The 13,242-nt window shown below is 49.7% G+C and overlaps 1 protein-coding gene across 1 annotated transcript in view; it reads right to left on the reverse strand.

Annotated features, from left to right (window-relative positions):
* Positions 1-13,242, reverse strand: part of HAND2 (heart and neural crest derivatives expressed 2) — a 46,314-nt gene that overhangs the window by 6,702 nt on the left and 26,370 nt on the right. The window contains exon 3 of the mRNA XM_078863409.1: positions 8,442-8,643. Coding sequence (XP_078719535.1) covers positions 8,442-8,643 — 202 coding nt within the window. The remainder of the gene's footprint in view (positions 1-8,441; positions 8,644-13,242) is intronic.

Below are 13,242 nucleotides of genomic sequence, written 5' to 3' on the forward strand. Positions count from 1 at the left end.
TCGTTGCTTCAAGTGCCAGAGGTCGCGGATAGAATCGGCGACCTCTGGATCACAAGTCCAGTGTCCTTATTTAGACAGAATCTTTATTTAAATTTGAGGAATCCGATGAGCAATGAAGCTCTTTCGTTTCCACAGACGTCCCAGCGCGTGCTGCCGAACCGTCACATCGTGGCAGCATCCCGAGTCTCAGAACATCTCCATAAACTTCACGAGCGCGCTTATATATACTGCATCTTCAAGTGGAGTTTAAAAGCCATCTGCATTTTATCCGCAGTTTGCGGAGGGAGCTGCCGCGAGCGTCATGACTGGATGCTTCTGAATTGCTGCGCTGATAAAGCACAGATGTGTCTGCAAGGCTCTGCGGCTTCTTGCTCTTTTCCTCTCTCGGTGGTATTTCAATTCCCAGTTCCCGTTGAGGGCCCTGGCAGCGAGCGAGCGGTGAATCACCTTGTGCTGAGAGAGAGAGAGGGAGAGGGGGACGCGCCGGAAAGAGGTGGCACAGAAGTAATTCTGACACAGCTTCAATTTGACAGAACTAATAAATACGCATGCACAGCCTTTAAAATAAATAAATAAATAGATATATCCACTGCTGGATAAGGGGTTCACCACACCGGAATCGGTCGTGGGGGTTGATTGGCCGTACTTTATTGTGAGGTCGCACTCAGGACACACAAAGTGCTCGCCGCACATTCACCACGATACCCTCGCCGATGTCGTCAAGGAACATCAACCAGCACGCGCACTCCAATCATCATCCTTGCAGCAGCTGCAGCAGCAGCGGCGGCAGCAACAGCAGCGGCAGCAGTAGTAGTAGCAGCAGCAGCGGCAGCAGCAGCAGTAGTAGCAGCAGCAGCGGCAGCAGCAGCAGCAGCGGCGGCAGCGGCTTCTGGCCGGCCATCGAACAAGGACGGTCACTTGCATCGCGCGATATCAGATACGCTTCTGCGGCCGTCTGGAACGTTCTTCCGTCCGATATTAGGAAGCCACTGGAGCTACGCACTTTTAAATCATCATCTCGATTGAAAACTAATTTCTGCTTTTTGTGTTCAGTTTGTTGTCCTATCCCCCGCACCTCCGATTATCATGCTTGGCTACGTAGAGTGCGAAAGAAGTTCAACAAACATACTGCCGCACGCTTCACCACGCTGGTGAGTGCGGGTCGGTGACGGGGATCGGGACAGAACTCGCCACTGATGTCGGCCGTGGCCGGGAAGCGAATCAGCGTCACCACCGCGTCACCACTCCCGCCATCCAATCAGACATCTGTGCATCTCGCGTCACGTGCCCTGCTGAGAGTGTCCGCGTGTTCGCCACGCGTCAGTCACAAGTAAATGTTTAATTTCTGGGGGACTCGAGCACTCGCCGTTCAGCAAAATGGAGTCAATGTTACGCCTCTAAGTATACATTTCTGCCAGGGCTGACACCACCAACTCACTGCGCTTGAGAAACTAATTCAGGGGGGGGGGGGTGGGGGGGACTAACGCCTGGATTCTCACTGAATATTCCATTCGGTGAGGTCTCATTTTCCGGACTCGTCCATCGTGAAGCCCAGAGGCACTCTGCCGGCACCGTGAAAGTGATGACTCGCTCGGGGTCAAGGGTGCGTTTGGTGTCACCACAAACACACCTGGAGTGCCCGCGTCGAAATACGACCTCTGCATTCGGTTCGATGGGTGGAGCGGTGGCGAAGCGGTTATCGCACTGTCCTATGAACCTGTATGTGCGCTGAACTTCTTTCGCGCCGTATGTAGGTGCGGGGGAAGAAGAACAGACTAAACGCAAAAACGCAGTTCTAAACGAATGAGTTTACAATCTGCGTTCAATTCTCGGCCACCGCTGGCCCCAGCGGCGGACGGTGTCCGCCGCCATCACGCCCCCACCGCTTCACCCACTCGTATTTCCAAGCGTGGTGAAGTATGGTCAAACAACCCCCACTGGTCGACGCGACGTGGGAAGTCGGCGAAGGGTCTGTGATCTGTATTGCCCGATTAACGCAGTCGGCTACGTACGGCGCGAAAGAAGTTCAACATCCAGAGTTCGTTATTGGCTCCAACACGCCTTCTGAGAATCGAACCGGAGGCGAAATTAAATCCCGAACCAGCGACCCTCTCCTCTCTCTCCCCCTCGCCCCCTCTCTCCTCCGCTGTCCTTTCCCCTCTCGCCCCCTCTCTCCTCCGCTCACATCTCCCTCCTCTCTATCCTCTGCCCCCACGTTCTGTCTCCTCCGCTCTCCGTTCCGCCCTCCGTTCCGCTCTTCGTTCCGCTCTTCGTTCCGCCCTGCCATCCTCCTCTCATCGCCTCCCGGGTCTTCGCGTCTCTCATCTAATCCCAACCACCACCACCTTCCTCCTCCTCCTGTCTCATCTCCCCCTCCCTCAACGTTCCCTCCCTTGCCCTCTCTCTCTCCTCCCACGCTCTCCCACTCCCTCTCTCTCTCTCTACTACTCCATGTGCGTCTCATTATCGCCAGAGCGGAGGGCCACGAGTGTCAGAAGCGGCCACGCAGAGGAGGAGGCCTCTCCGACGTGACAGGGCAGCGCGTTTCATCCTGATCCGCGCGAACCCTCGCAAAGTGCGAGCCGCCAACAGCAGCAGCAGCAACTGAACTGTTCATGGGCACCCCCCCACCCCGGGCACCCCCCCACCCCCGGCAGCGAGAGACGGGGAACGAGAGAGAGCAAGAGAGTGACCGAGAGAGTGAGCGAGAGAGCGAGCGAGCGAGCGAGCGAGAGAGCGAGCGAGCGAGAGAGCGAGCCAGAGAGCGAGCGAGAGAGTGAGCGAGAGAGTGAGCGAGAGGTGGGGGTTTACATAAAGAAATGATGAACGAAGCAAAGTGCTGACTACACCGAGCATCTTCTTGTTTCCACTGATCGTAAAAAAAAGAGAGAGCGAGCGAATGGGGATTGCCTGCGTACGCGTGTGTGATGTGTGTGTGTTGTGTGTGTGTTCGTGTGGGGAGCGGTGGTGTAGCGGTTAGCGCTACGCTGCGCTACGAACCCGCCGACCCGAGTTCGATTGCCGCTCACGGCCGAAACCGGTAACGATTTTCTGAATCGGTCCTGGGCGTCCCCTAGGTCGACTCAGCTTCAAACGAGTACCTGGTGCGGTGTGTAGTAAACATCGCCACCCCACCCCCTCGTGTGCCGTGCCAGCCTTCATAGGTGCTCGCTAACAGCACTTGCCCCAACAGTATCTCTTACAGGCTATACGGGTCATCTTTGTCTTTGTTCAGGGCGTGGTTCTGGAAACCCACCCCTTCGTGTGCCGTGCCGGCCTTCATAGGTGCTCGCTAACAGCACTTGCCCCAACAGTATCTCTTACAGGCTATACGGGTGATCTTTGTCTTTGTTCGGGGCGTGGTTCTGGACAACCACCCCCTCGTGTGCCGTGCCGGCCTTCATAGGTGCTCGCTAACAGCACTTGCCCCAACAGTCTCTTGCAGGCTATACTGGGGAGAGGGGGGGGGGGCGAGAGAGCGAGAGAGGGAGAGAGGGAGAGCGAGAGGTGACGTGTGGGGGAGCTGCCTTGGTAGGTAATCTGCGCCCGGTCATCTCCAATGTGTTTCACGTTAGCGAGGGGGGGGGGGTTCGCCTCTTCAATAAAAACGAAAGAGTTGGAGGCGTTCTCGATTGAACATCATCACGCGGGCAAAGTTAAGCGCACGCACGCGCACAGAGACCAAGATCCCCGTGTCGCCTTTTCGACTTGACGACTGCGACACGCGGTTGTTCAACGAGCACCTTTGTAAAGCGGGCACTGTGCACGAGACGGGTTTGGTGGCCAACACCACGCCCCGGTCGCCTTCGTCTCGCGATGTCGAACACACCGCAACTACGGCACAGGTTTATGGCGGAGTCGACCTAGGGGAAGAGCCCAGGACTGGTTCAAGTATTATTCGCAACTGTTATTGGCAGTGCCGGATTAAGCTAGCGCGGGACCTGTAGCAAATATTGCAAAGGGGCCTTAAATAAAAAAAAAACACGTAAATATGAAAACACACATCTTTTTTACTTGCATAGTAAAGTAATTGTATTTTTTCATTTGCTATACAGCCAGATAATACGACAAATCGCTAACCTTAAACACCCAGTCGTTGAAGGCGGTATAGTACTATTGTAATCGAGCAAGTGCAGAATCACTGAACGGGAATTGATAGCCTGAAAGCATTTAGCGCGGGGCCCTTGAAAGTGCGGGGCCCGTAGCTACTACAGATGTAGCTACTACACGTGTATACTACACATCATATGTAGCTACTACATTTGTAGTAGCTACTACACGTGTAGTAACTACTACATCTGTAGTAGCTACGGGCCCCACACTTTCAAGGGCCCCACGCTAAATGCTTTCAAGCTATCAATTCCGGTCCAGTGATTCTGCACTTGCTCGATTACAATAGTACTATACCGCCTTAGGTACTCCCGGCAACACATATGTAGTAGCTACTTGTGCTACCAGGATAATCCGGCACTGCTTATTGGCCGTGGGGTGGAATGGAACTCGCGTGGCCGTGATTTGTAAGCGCACTGTGCTTATCCACTTGCACCACCGCTCCCCATACACACAAAGACAAAGATCCCCCGTATAGCCTTCAACAGACTGTAGGGGCAAGCGCTGTTAGCGAGCACCTATGAAGGCCGGCACGTCACACGAGGGGTTTGGCGGTCAGCACCACGTTCGTCCGTAAGCCTGGTACGCACACTCACAAAGACGAAGGTCCCCGTTATAGCCTGCATCGGACTCCCCGGGCAAGTGCTGCCGGGAGTACCTATAAATACCGATACACATTGGACACGCCGATAGCCGCTGCACGATGTGTCGTGGTATCACGGCGCAGCGCGTCTCCAGCAGGAACGCTATTCGATATTTAGCACCGGGTTATTATTATTATTATATACTTTGGGTTATTATATACTTTGGGTTATATTCGCACGCAAGCAATGGTCGTTGACCGACACACAGCCCCTTGTGAATGGATTGACAAAGTGCTGTAACATCTCATTATCATCATTGAACTATATATTTAAAAACAAAAAGTTTTGCTGGCTGGCTGGCTGCCTGGCTGACGCACCAGTCCGCGCACATCTGTGTGATGACGTCACCGCATCCAGAGCGTGGAGCCGGGTTCGTGTGTGCTGACGTCACCCCCCCCCCCACCTTTCAACCCGGCCAGTACACTGATATAAAACATTTATACATATAGCTAAATGCAACAATAAACTGCACGAAATTAATAAAAGAGAACTAAGAATATTTAATTCTATATTTTAAAAAGAAAGTTTTGCTGGCTGGCTGGCTGGCAGGACGTGACGGTCACGTCTATAAGTACGTTGCGTGCTGCGAAGTCACTACAACAGTACAGGCTCTCTCCCGTTCACGACGCCCGCCCCCCACCGCCCCCCCCCCCCCCCCAATTTTCCTGGAAAGCTTTGCATCGTAAAAAGCGGGGGACCGTCGGTGCAGTTCTTCTTCTTTTTATTATTCCTATTACTACCACCGCACGAAATCGACAACGGCTCAATCGGCGCAACGTCGACTGAGCCCCCACGCTGCCGCCACCTTGGGCCACGCTGCGGCGAGCCGCGTGAAGCATCTCGTTATTTTTCGCTTTGAGAATTTCTTCCCTGGGCTGCCTCGGTGGAGGTTTTTGTTTTTGCACGTGGTGGTGGTGGTGGTGGAGGGAGACGCGCCTCGGCTCCCGATCAAATGTTCGCACTGGGAGTGTCGGTGGCGAGGCGTCCGCTCGTTTATTCTGGAAACAAAATCGCTCTCGGGCGTTACAGCCGAGAGCATCCAGAAGGTTTTTTTTTTGTTAATGTTTAAAATCCCGCGGCGAATAGTCCTCGTGATGTTAATTGTTACTTTGGTTTTCACCCAGAACGGGCGGACTTCGCCGAGATCTTGAGAAAGCCGTTGTCCGGGAGCGTTATGCGAGATTGTGCGTGCCAGATTTCCTGTTTAAAGAGTTATTCAGCAAACCTGTCAACCCCTTATCAGTGCCCTACCTTATTAAATACCAACTCAGACGTTATTGGTCACCCCGTGCCCCTTGAAACGGCTGTACGCCGTATGGACCTGAAAACTTAATTTCCCTGCACAAGAATACGGGGTTAAACGTTGTGGGTTGACGGGTATGCTATTATACATTATTCCAAACTATACACTACTATACACTACAACTACTATGCACTACACTATACACACCCTACTATACACTACACTACTACACACACTAAAATACACACTACACTACTATACACTACTATACACACTACTATACATTACACTATACTACTGTATACACTACCCTATACACTCCACTATACATTACACAGCACTATAAAATGAGCCCTATTGGAACGGCTGTGGACCTGAAAACTAAATTTCCCTGTACAAGAATACGGGGTAACCCGTATGGGTTGACACGATGTAATTCCGTGTTTTCTTACTCTCACGACTATCGATCATCGTCGTCGTGATAACGACGGTGATGTCGTTCATTTACCCGTGCCGGACATAGAGCCTCACCGAGTCTCAAAATTCGTTGCCACGAGGTTTCTGCCACATTGGGATGCTTGGCCATGAATCCCACAAACGAGAGTCGGTCTCTGTGTGGGATGAGGAAAAAGATGCTGGAAGGTGACACTGACGGCTGCTCTGTGCTTCCAGTGGTCAGGGGGCTGCTCAAGGCACGGCTCCGGCTGCAGCACGCCATGTACCACACACATGTCGGTGATGTGCAGCGTGGACGGCACCCTCGTGTTCACCTTCTGAGGCGCTCGCTCGTCACCGTGGCGTGCGCGATGACCACCACCACCACCACGTGACTTTTCTTTCGTGTTGTGCGCGGTGCATTTAGCGCCACAGCGCGTGGATTTATAGCGTTTATTTGTGTTGTTGGTGACTTTGTGTGTTTCATATCGGAATTGCTGCTGGCGGCAATAAAAGTTGTTTAAAAGTCGAAAGTCTGTGTGGGATGGCCATGGAGATCCTGGAGAAATACCACCTCTCACCCTCGCACCTACAACCCCTCGCTACAAACTAAACTCTCACTATTTTATTTTACCAGGTAAGGCCCACTGAACTGCGTAGTTCTTTTTCAGAAGCGACCTGGCCACAAATGATAGCTCAAAGAAGTGGCTTATCACGTGGAAATTTATAGCAGCCAAACAATATAAACGCGTGACGTTGATTCTAAATGCGGAGGAAAAAAAACCTGGATAAAAATCCACGCGACCACGGGGAGAGAGACACGCAAACTCCAAATACACAGCAGTAGGCGTCAGGGTCGGGATCGGGATCGGGATCGAACCCACGACCTCCTGTACACCAGGCGAGGTAGTTAACATCTCGCCACCGTAGCATAGATGTTAACTTAAGCACTATCCAGGCTCAACGCCTGCTTAGCTTCTGAGATCCTGACTCTATTCCCGGTGACATTGGCCATACCTATCACACACACACCGTACATGGCAGCTCACGAGAACAAAACACCCTGCGGTACATCTAGAGGAGTTAGCATCTCGCCACCGCGGTGCCTCTGCATCAACACACAAAGACAAAGATCCCCCGTATAGCCTTAACAGACTGTAGGGGCAAGTGCTGTTAGCGAGCACCTATGAAGGCCGGAATGGTACACGAACGAGGTTGGTGGGTGGCCAGCACCACGCCCGACCGCCTTTGTCTCCCCAGTGGCGATGTTTACACACCGCACCAGGTACTCATTTAAGACTGAGTCGACCTAGGGGAGGCCCAGGACCGGTTCAGATAATCGTCACTGGTGTTAGCCGTGAGCGGGAATCGAACCCTGGTCGCCGGGTTCATAGCGCAGCGCGCTAACCGCTACACTACCGCCTCTGCATCAACAACAACAACAACCGCCATTCGCCACTAAGTGGCGGTGACGTTACCACGACGCTTGTGCCAGGCCAAGTGCACCTTGAGGCCACGTGAAGTGTCGAACGCCCGCTGGCAGGAGGTCACGGGGCAGACCCAGCAGGTGCCACGGGTCGACTGACCGAGATGACCGAGATGACTAGCTGATGCACCACCTGTTCCCCCTACTGTACCAACTTGCTGTGCTTTAGCCACCCGGCGCTCCGCTCGTTGTTGTGAGCGTCGCTCCTCCGCCCTCCGTTGTTGTTGGAGGGCGACTGCCTCCAACTGCCCAGTAGCGTCCTTCACGAGCCTCCTCCACTGAGGCCGATCTTGACACCGCTGGTACCAGTCATCAGCAAGTCCACTCAGCTCCACGTCCTCCTGTACCACATCACTCCATCTCTTCTCTAGCCCGTGCCGTGCCCGTTTAGCCCCCTCGATCCGGCCGAACAAAAGCTGTTTAGGCATGCGGTGGCTGGGCATGCGGGCTACATGACCCAGCATCAACACACGCGCACACACACGCACACACATACGTATGAAGCGTGTGACGCGTGCGCTACCAGCTGTCTCCGCCTTCGCTCGTCCCTGCCGTCCGCTCGCCGCAGCTCGGCACGGAACGCCGGCGCGTCTGCCGCGTTCTCGCCGGCCGAGGAGGGCCCCCTGGCCAACACCTCCATGAGGTAGGCGATGTAGCTGGTGGCCAGACGCAGGGTCTTGATCTTGGACAGCTTCGTGTCGGCCGGCACGTTGGGAATGCAGTCCCTGACAGGCAGAGGCACAGGAAGAAAGGATCGATTGTAAACAGCGAGTACTTTGACTGTAATGAAGGTTGTTGTTGTTGTTGTTTTTTTTTCTGTTGGGTTTGATCGCGTAAGTGTTAATGTGTCTTTCGATTTAAAGCTTTCGTGACTGCAGGGATTCATCTTCTTGGTTCTTTCGGTAAAGTCACGTAGAAGGGAAGTAATAAAATAATAAAAATAAAACACAATAAAATAATTCTCACGACGTTTCGGCCACAACGCAAGCAGCCGTCCTCAGGTGAAGAACAGGTCTGTCGAGAAGACAGAGTCTTGTTGTGGGGGAAAAAATAGCTTTATAGCTCATCGGATTCCTCCAGGATAAATAAATCTTCTGATTCTGAGTAATTATACACGCATAATTCTAGATTTGAAGCTTTCGTGACTGCAAGGATTCATACTCTTAGGTTTTTTCGGTAAAGTCACGTAGGTAAAAATAAATAAACAATAAATAATAATAACAATTAGAAATCATAATAGCAATAAAATAATAAATCACGACGTTTCGGAGGCAATACAAGTCTCCGTCATCAGGTGGGACCGTCACAGCTGCATTTACTGTATTATCTTAATACAGTTATTATCATCTTATTATCTTAATACAGTTATTATCATCTTATTATCTTAATACAGTTATTATCATCTTATTATCTTAATACAGTTATTATCATCTTATTATCTTAATACAGTAAATTCAGCTGTGACGGTCCCACCTGATGACGGAGACTTGTGTTGCCTCCGAAATGTCGTGATTTATTATTTTATTGCTATTATTTCTATTATGAATTGCCATTATTTATTTATTTTTACCTACGTGACTTTACCGAAAAAACATAAGAGTATACACGCATAGTATACCATCCTTAGTAGCCAAAGCTACAAGTTGCCCCCCCCCCCTCCAGCCCCCCTTGCCAACCACCATGAGATCGACGTTCCACAACACGAGGTGTAGGCAAGCACAGCGACGCTTCTGTAACGATCCGAGTGGGATGAGAGGAGCCGCAATGTCTCCATCTTCTCCATATATCTCTCAATATATATAAAAGACAAAGTTGTAATATTGTGTGTCTGTTCAAAATGTTTAGCGTACTTCCCGACATGCAACAAACTTGAAATTTGCCATGTGGGTACTTTCCAGACTGTACACCATGCACAAATTATAAAAATACACTTTAGTTTTTTTTGGGGGGGTGGGGGAGCTCAATAATGCAGAAATTTTTTTGCACGGCAAGTGAGCTCTGACGTCACATCTGTCACGTGATCCGCGCATGTGGAAGCGTAACGCATTGTAGTGTAGTGGTTAGCGCGCCGCGCTACGAACCCGGCGACCCGAGTTCGATTCCCGCTCACGGCCACCACCGGTGACGATTATTTTAACCGGTCCTGGGCCTCCCCTAGGTCGACTCAGCCTCAAACGAGTAACTGGTGTGGTGTGTGAACATCGCCACTGGGGAGACAAAGGCGGACGGGCGTGGTGGATCCGGGTAGTACAGCTCGTATACAATGAGCCGCGGTGCGACCGTGCGAGGCTGATCATAATGTTGGGGACCCCACGTGACCGATTGCCCCACCCACAGAGGTGATCACGTGGCGACTACGCCAATGGCCATACTACAAACTACATACATACTACAAACTACATACATACTACAAACATACTACAAACATACTACATATATACTACATACATACTACAAACCCTGCGCGCACACACAGTCTACGAGTACTGTATATATATGTATACCGTAAATGTAACAAGTACATTCAATACGGTAAATTAAATACGGTAACACGGAAATTAAAAACGGTAAATTTAACACGGTAACACGTACATTTAACACAGTAAATTTAACATGGGAAATTTAACATGGTAAATTTAACACGGTAAATTTAATATGGTAAATTTAACACGGTAAATGTAACACGGTAAAACGTAAATGTAACATGGTAAATTCAACACGGTAAATTTAACACGGTAACACATAAATTCAACACGGTAAATTTAACATGGTAAATTTAACACGGTAAATTGAACACGGTAATACGTTCCTGGAGAACACGACGTATTTTCCACATTATCCTGCATGCTAGCAGATTGTTCTTGCGCGTTTCGTTTCACATGTTATATCACACGCGCAGCGCATTCCAAAGCATTGCATATATAATGTCATTTATTGTAATATTTTTGTTATGTAATATGTTTGAATTTTATATATATATACGTGCATTTCAGATGGGTTGAAAATAAACATCCCACCTTTGTCTGGCCAAGTGCGAAATCCGGCTATAACTGGGGTGTCGCTGGAGCATACAATGTACACATACAATGTACACACACAATGTACACACACAATGTACACATACAATGTGCACATACAATGTACACATACAATGGTATATGCATCGTGTATAATACAGAACGACATAGAAACGTTGGCTCTTCGCAGACCCTGTACACAGATGATGCATTCATAGTTGGTACACCACGCGTACACACTGCATTATGTAACGATGACACCATTGCATGCATGCATGCACACACACACCACGTACACGCACAGTAAACGCATAACCTCTCTGGCCTGTGTGCACGTGCGCTACGCAGAAGAGGCATTGCCCGAAACGTCACCTATTACACCGCTTGCCATTGTGTTGATTAGCACGTTGGGTTTCGTGCAGTTGCGTAGTGCTCGCGCACCAAATGTATCGCTGGGATTTTACGCAACAGGGGGGTGGTGGTGGGGGGGATACTTCAATACTGCACGCACACGCACGCACGTAGGGCACTTCGCAAGCCAACATGATGCCCCATGATTTGAAGCGTTTGTGACTGCAGGAATCCATACTCCTTGGTTCTTTCGGTAAAATCACGGGGAGTAAAGATTCCCCATTCTCACGGCGCCCTCTGCGCAGAGGTCGCAATCGGGTACCCGATACCCGTACCCTACCCGATACCCGGCTACCCGTACCCGGCCGTGGTACGGGTACCCGTTTGCGACCCTGGTGCGGCCGGGTACGAGTACGGGTAAGGAATCAAAACCCGATTGCGACCTCTGGCTCTGCGCCTCCCCTCCGCAATGGGTGCGGAGTATTCTGGGTAAAGGCTGCGAGACGTTTCGAAAATGAAACGAAGTCGCGACCGGTTTTCGCGCGTTATAGGGGCAACGGAACCCCACTTTGGCTGACTATGCGGGGTGGCAGAAATAATGAAAATTGACGAAGTAGAATCGTTTAATATTTTACGTAAAAAAAAAAATCTGCAATAGAGGTTTTTTTAGGGGGGTTTAGATCGCGTTAATATAAATGTGTCGTTAAACCCGCCACCACCCGACACTGCTAATTAGTAAAGTTTGTCACGTAAACAGAACGTGCTAATTCGTTACTAGTACAGCAACACCGCTGTGTTCGAGAGTAAACCCACAACATTTACCATTGTAAACCCACAACAATTGTAAACCACCACATCGGTTTTGCTGTACTAGTAACGAATTGGCATGTTCTGTTTACGTGACAAACCTTACTAATTGTAAATGTTGTGAATTGTAAATGTTGTCTATTACGGATAACATTGGTCGCGAAAGCCTACGTGTTAAACTTAATATATTTAAAATCTATTATCATTACTGATGTCTATGTTTCTTCTCTTTCCCGTGGGGGAGTCACCTCAAATGCGTCGTTTACGAAACTTGACCAATTGACTTCTGGATTAATTGAGTCAACAAAACAATCATTGACGAATGTTGAAAGACGACACGCATGTAATCTTAAACAACAACAACACAAATACTAAATTAAACATTTAAAAAATCGCGCATCATGCACTAGTGGTAAATGAAGTAAGTTGGAGCATTTGCTCAAATTATTGAAATCACCCGATGCTGTTTTGTTATGATAAATGTAATGACCTTTAGGCCACGCTGTGTACAGACAGATCATCGTTTTTTGTGATTCTCATTTCCGTTGTAGTTCTTAATCCAGTGGATAAATATAAATGTAGTCTGCCCGAGCCGACTTACCCCAAGGCGAATGCATCATTTACAACCATCGCCTTGCTACGTTCCTGCAATATTTTCAATTGCTCACGTGACACGGTTGTTATTGTATTTAAGATCTTGTCTCTTGGATTTGTGCCTCACTTGATACAGTAAATCTGGCTGTGACGGTCCCACCTGATGACGGAGACTTGTGTTGCCTCCGAAACGTCGTGATTTATTATTTTATTTCTATTATTATTTCTATTATTTATTTTTCACCTACGTGACTTTACCGAAAAAAACCTAAGAGTATGAATCCTTGCAGTCACGAAAGCTTCAAATCTAGAACAGTTGTTATTTTCCCACCAGCTATTGACTTCGCTGCTGTACTTTGTACTTTTAATCCATTCGGGGTTTTTTTTTCTATTTTGCTTTTAACAAATGTTTGGGCTTGCCCAAGTCACTCTCGCCAAAAATTGGAGACTCTCATCGCGATCTCTAGAATCGCCCCGCCACCCGGCTGGCGAAATAAAAATCCCACTCGCGACTCGAAGTAACAACTCCACGGCCGTGTAACCCCCGCTATGGCT

The sequence above is a fragment of the Lampetra fluviatilis genome, chromosome 15 (genome assembly GCF_964198595.1).
Source record: "Lampetra fluviatilis chromosome 15, kcLamFluv1.1, whole genome shotgun sequence".
In the NCBI taxonomy this organism is placed as follows: Eukaryota; Metazoa; Chordata; class Hyperoartia; order Petromyzontiformes; family Petromyzontidae; genus Lampetra; species Lampetra fluviatilis.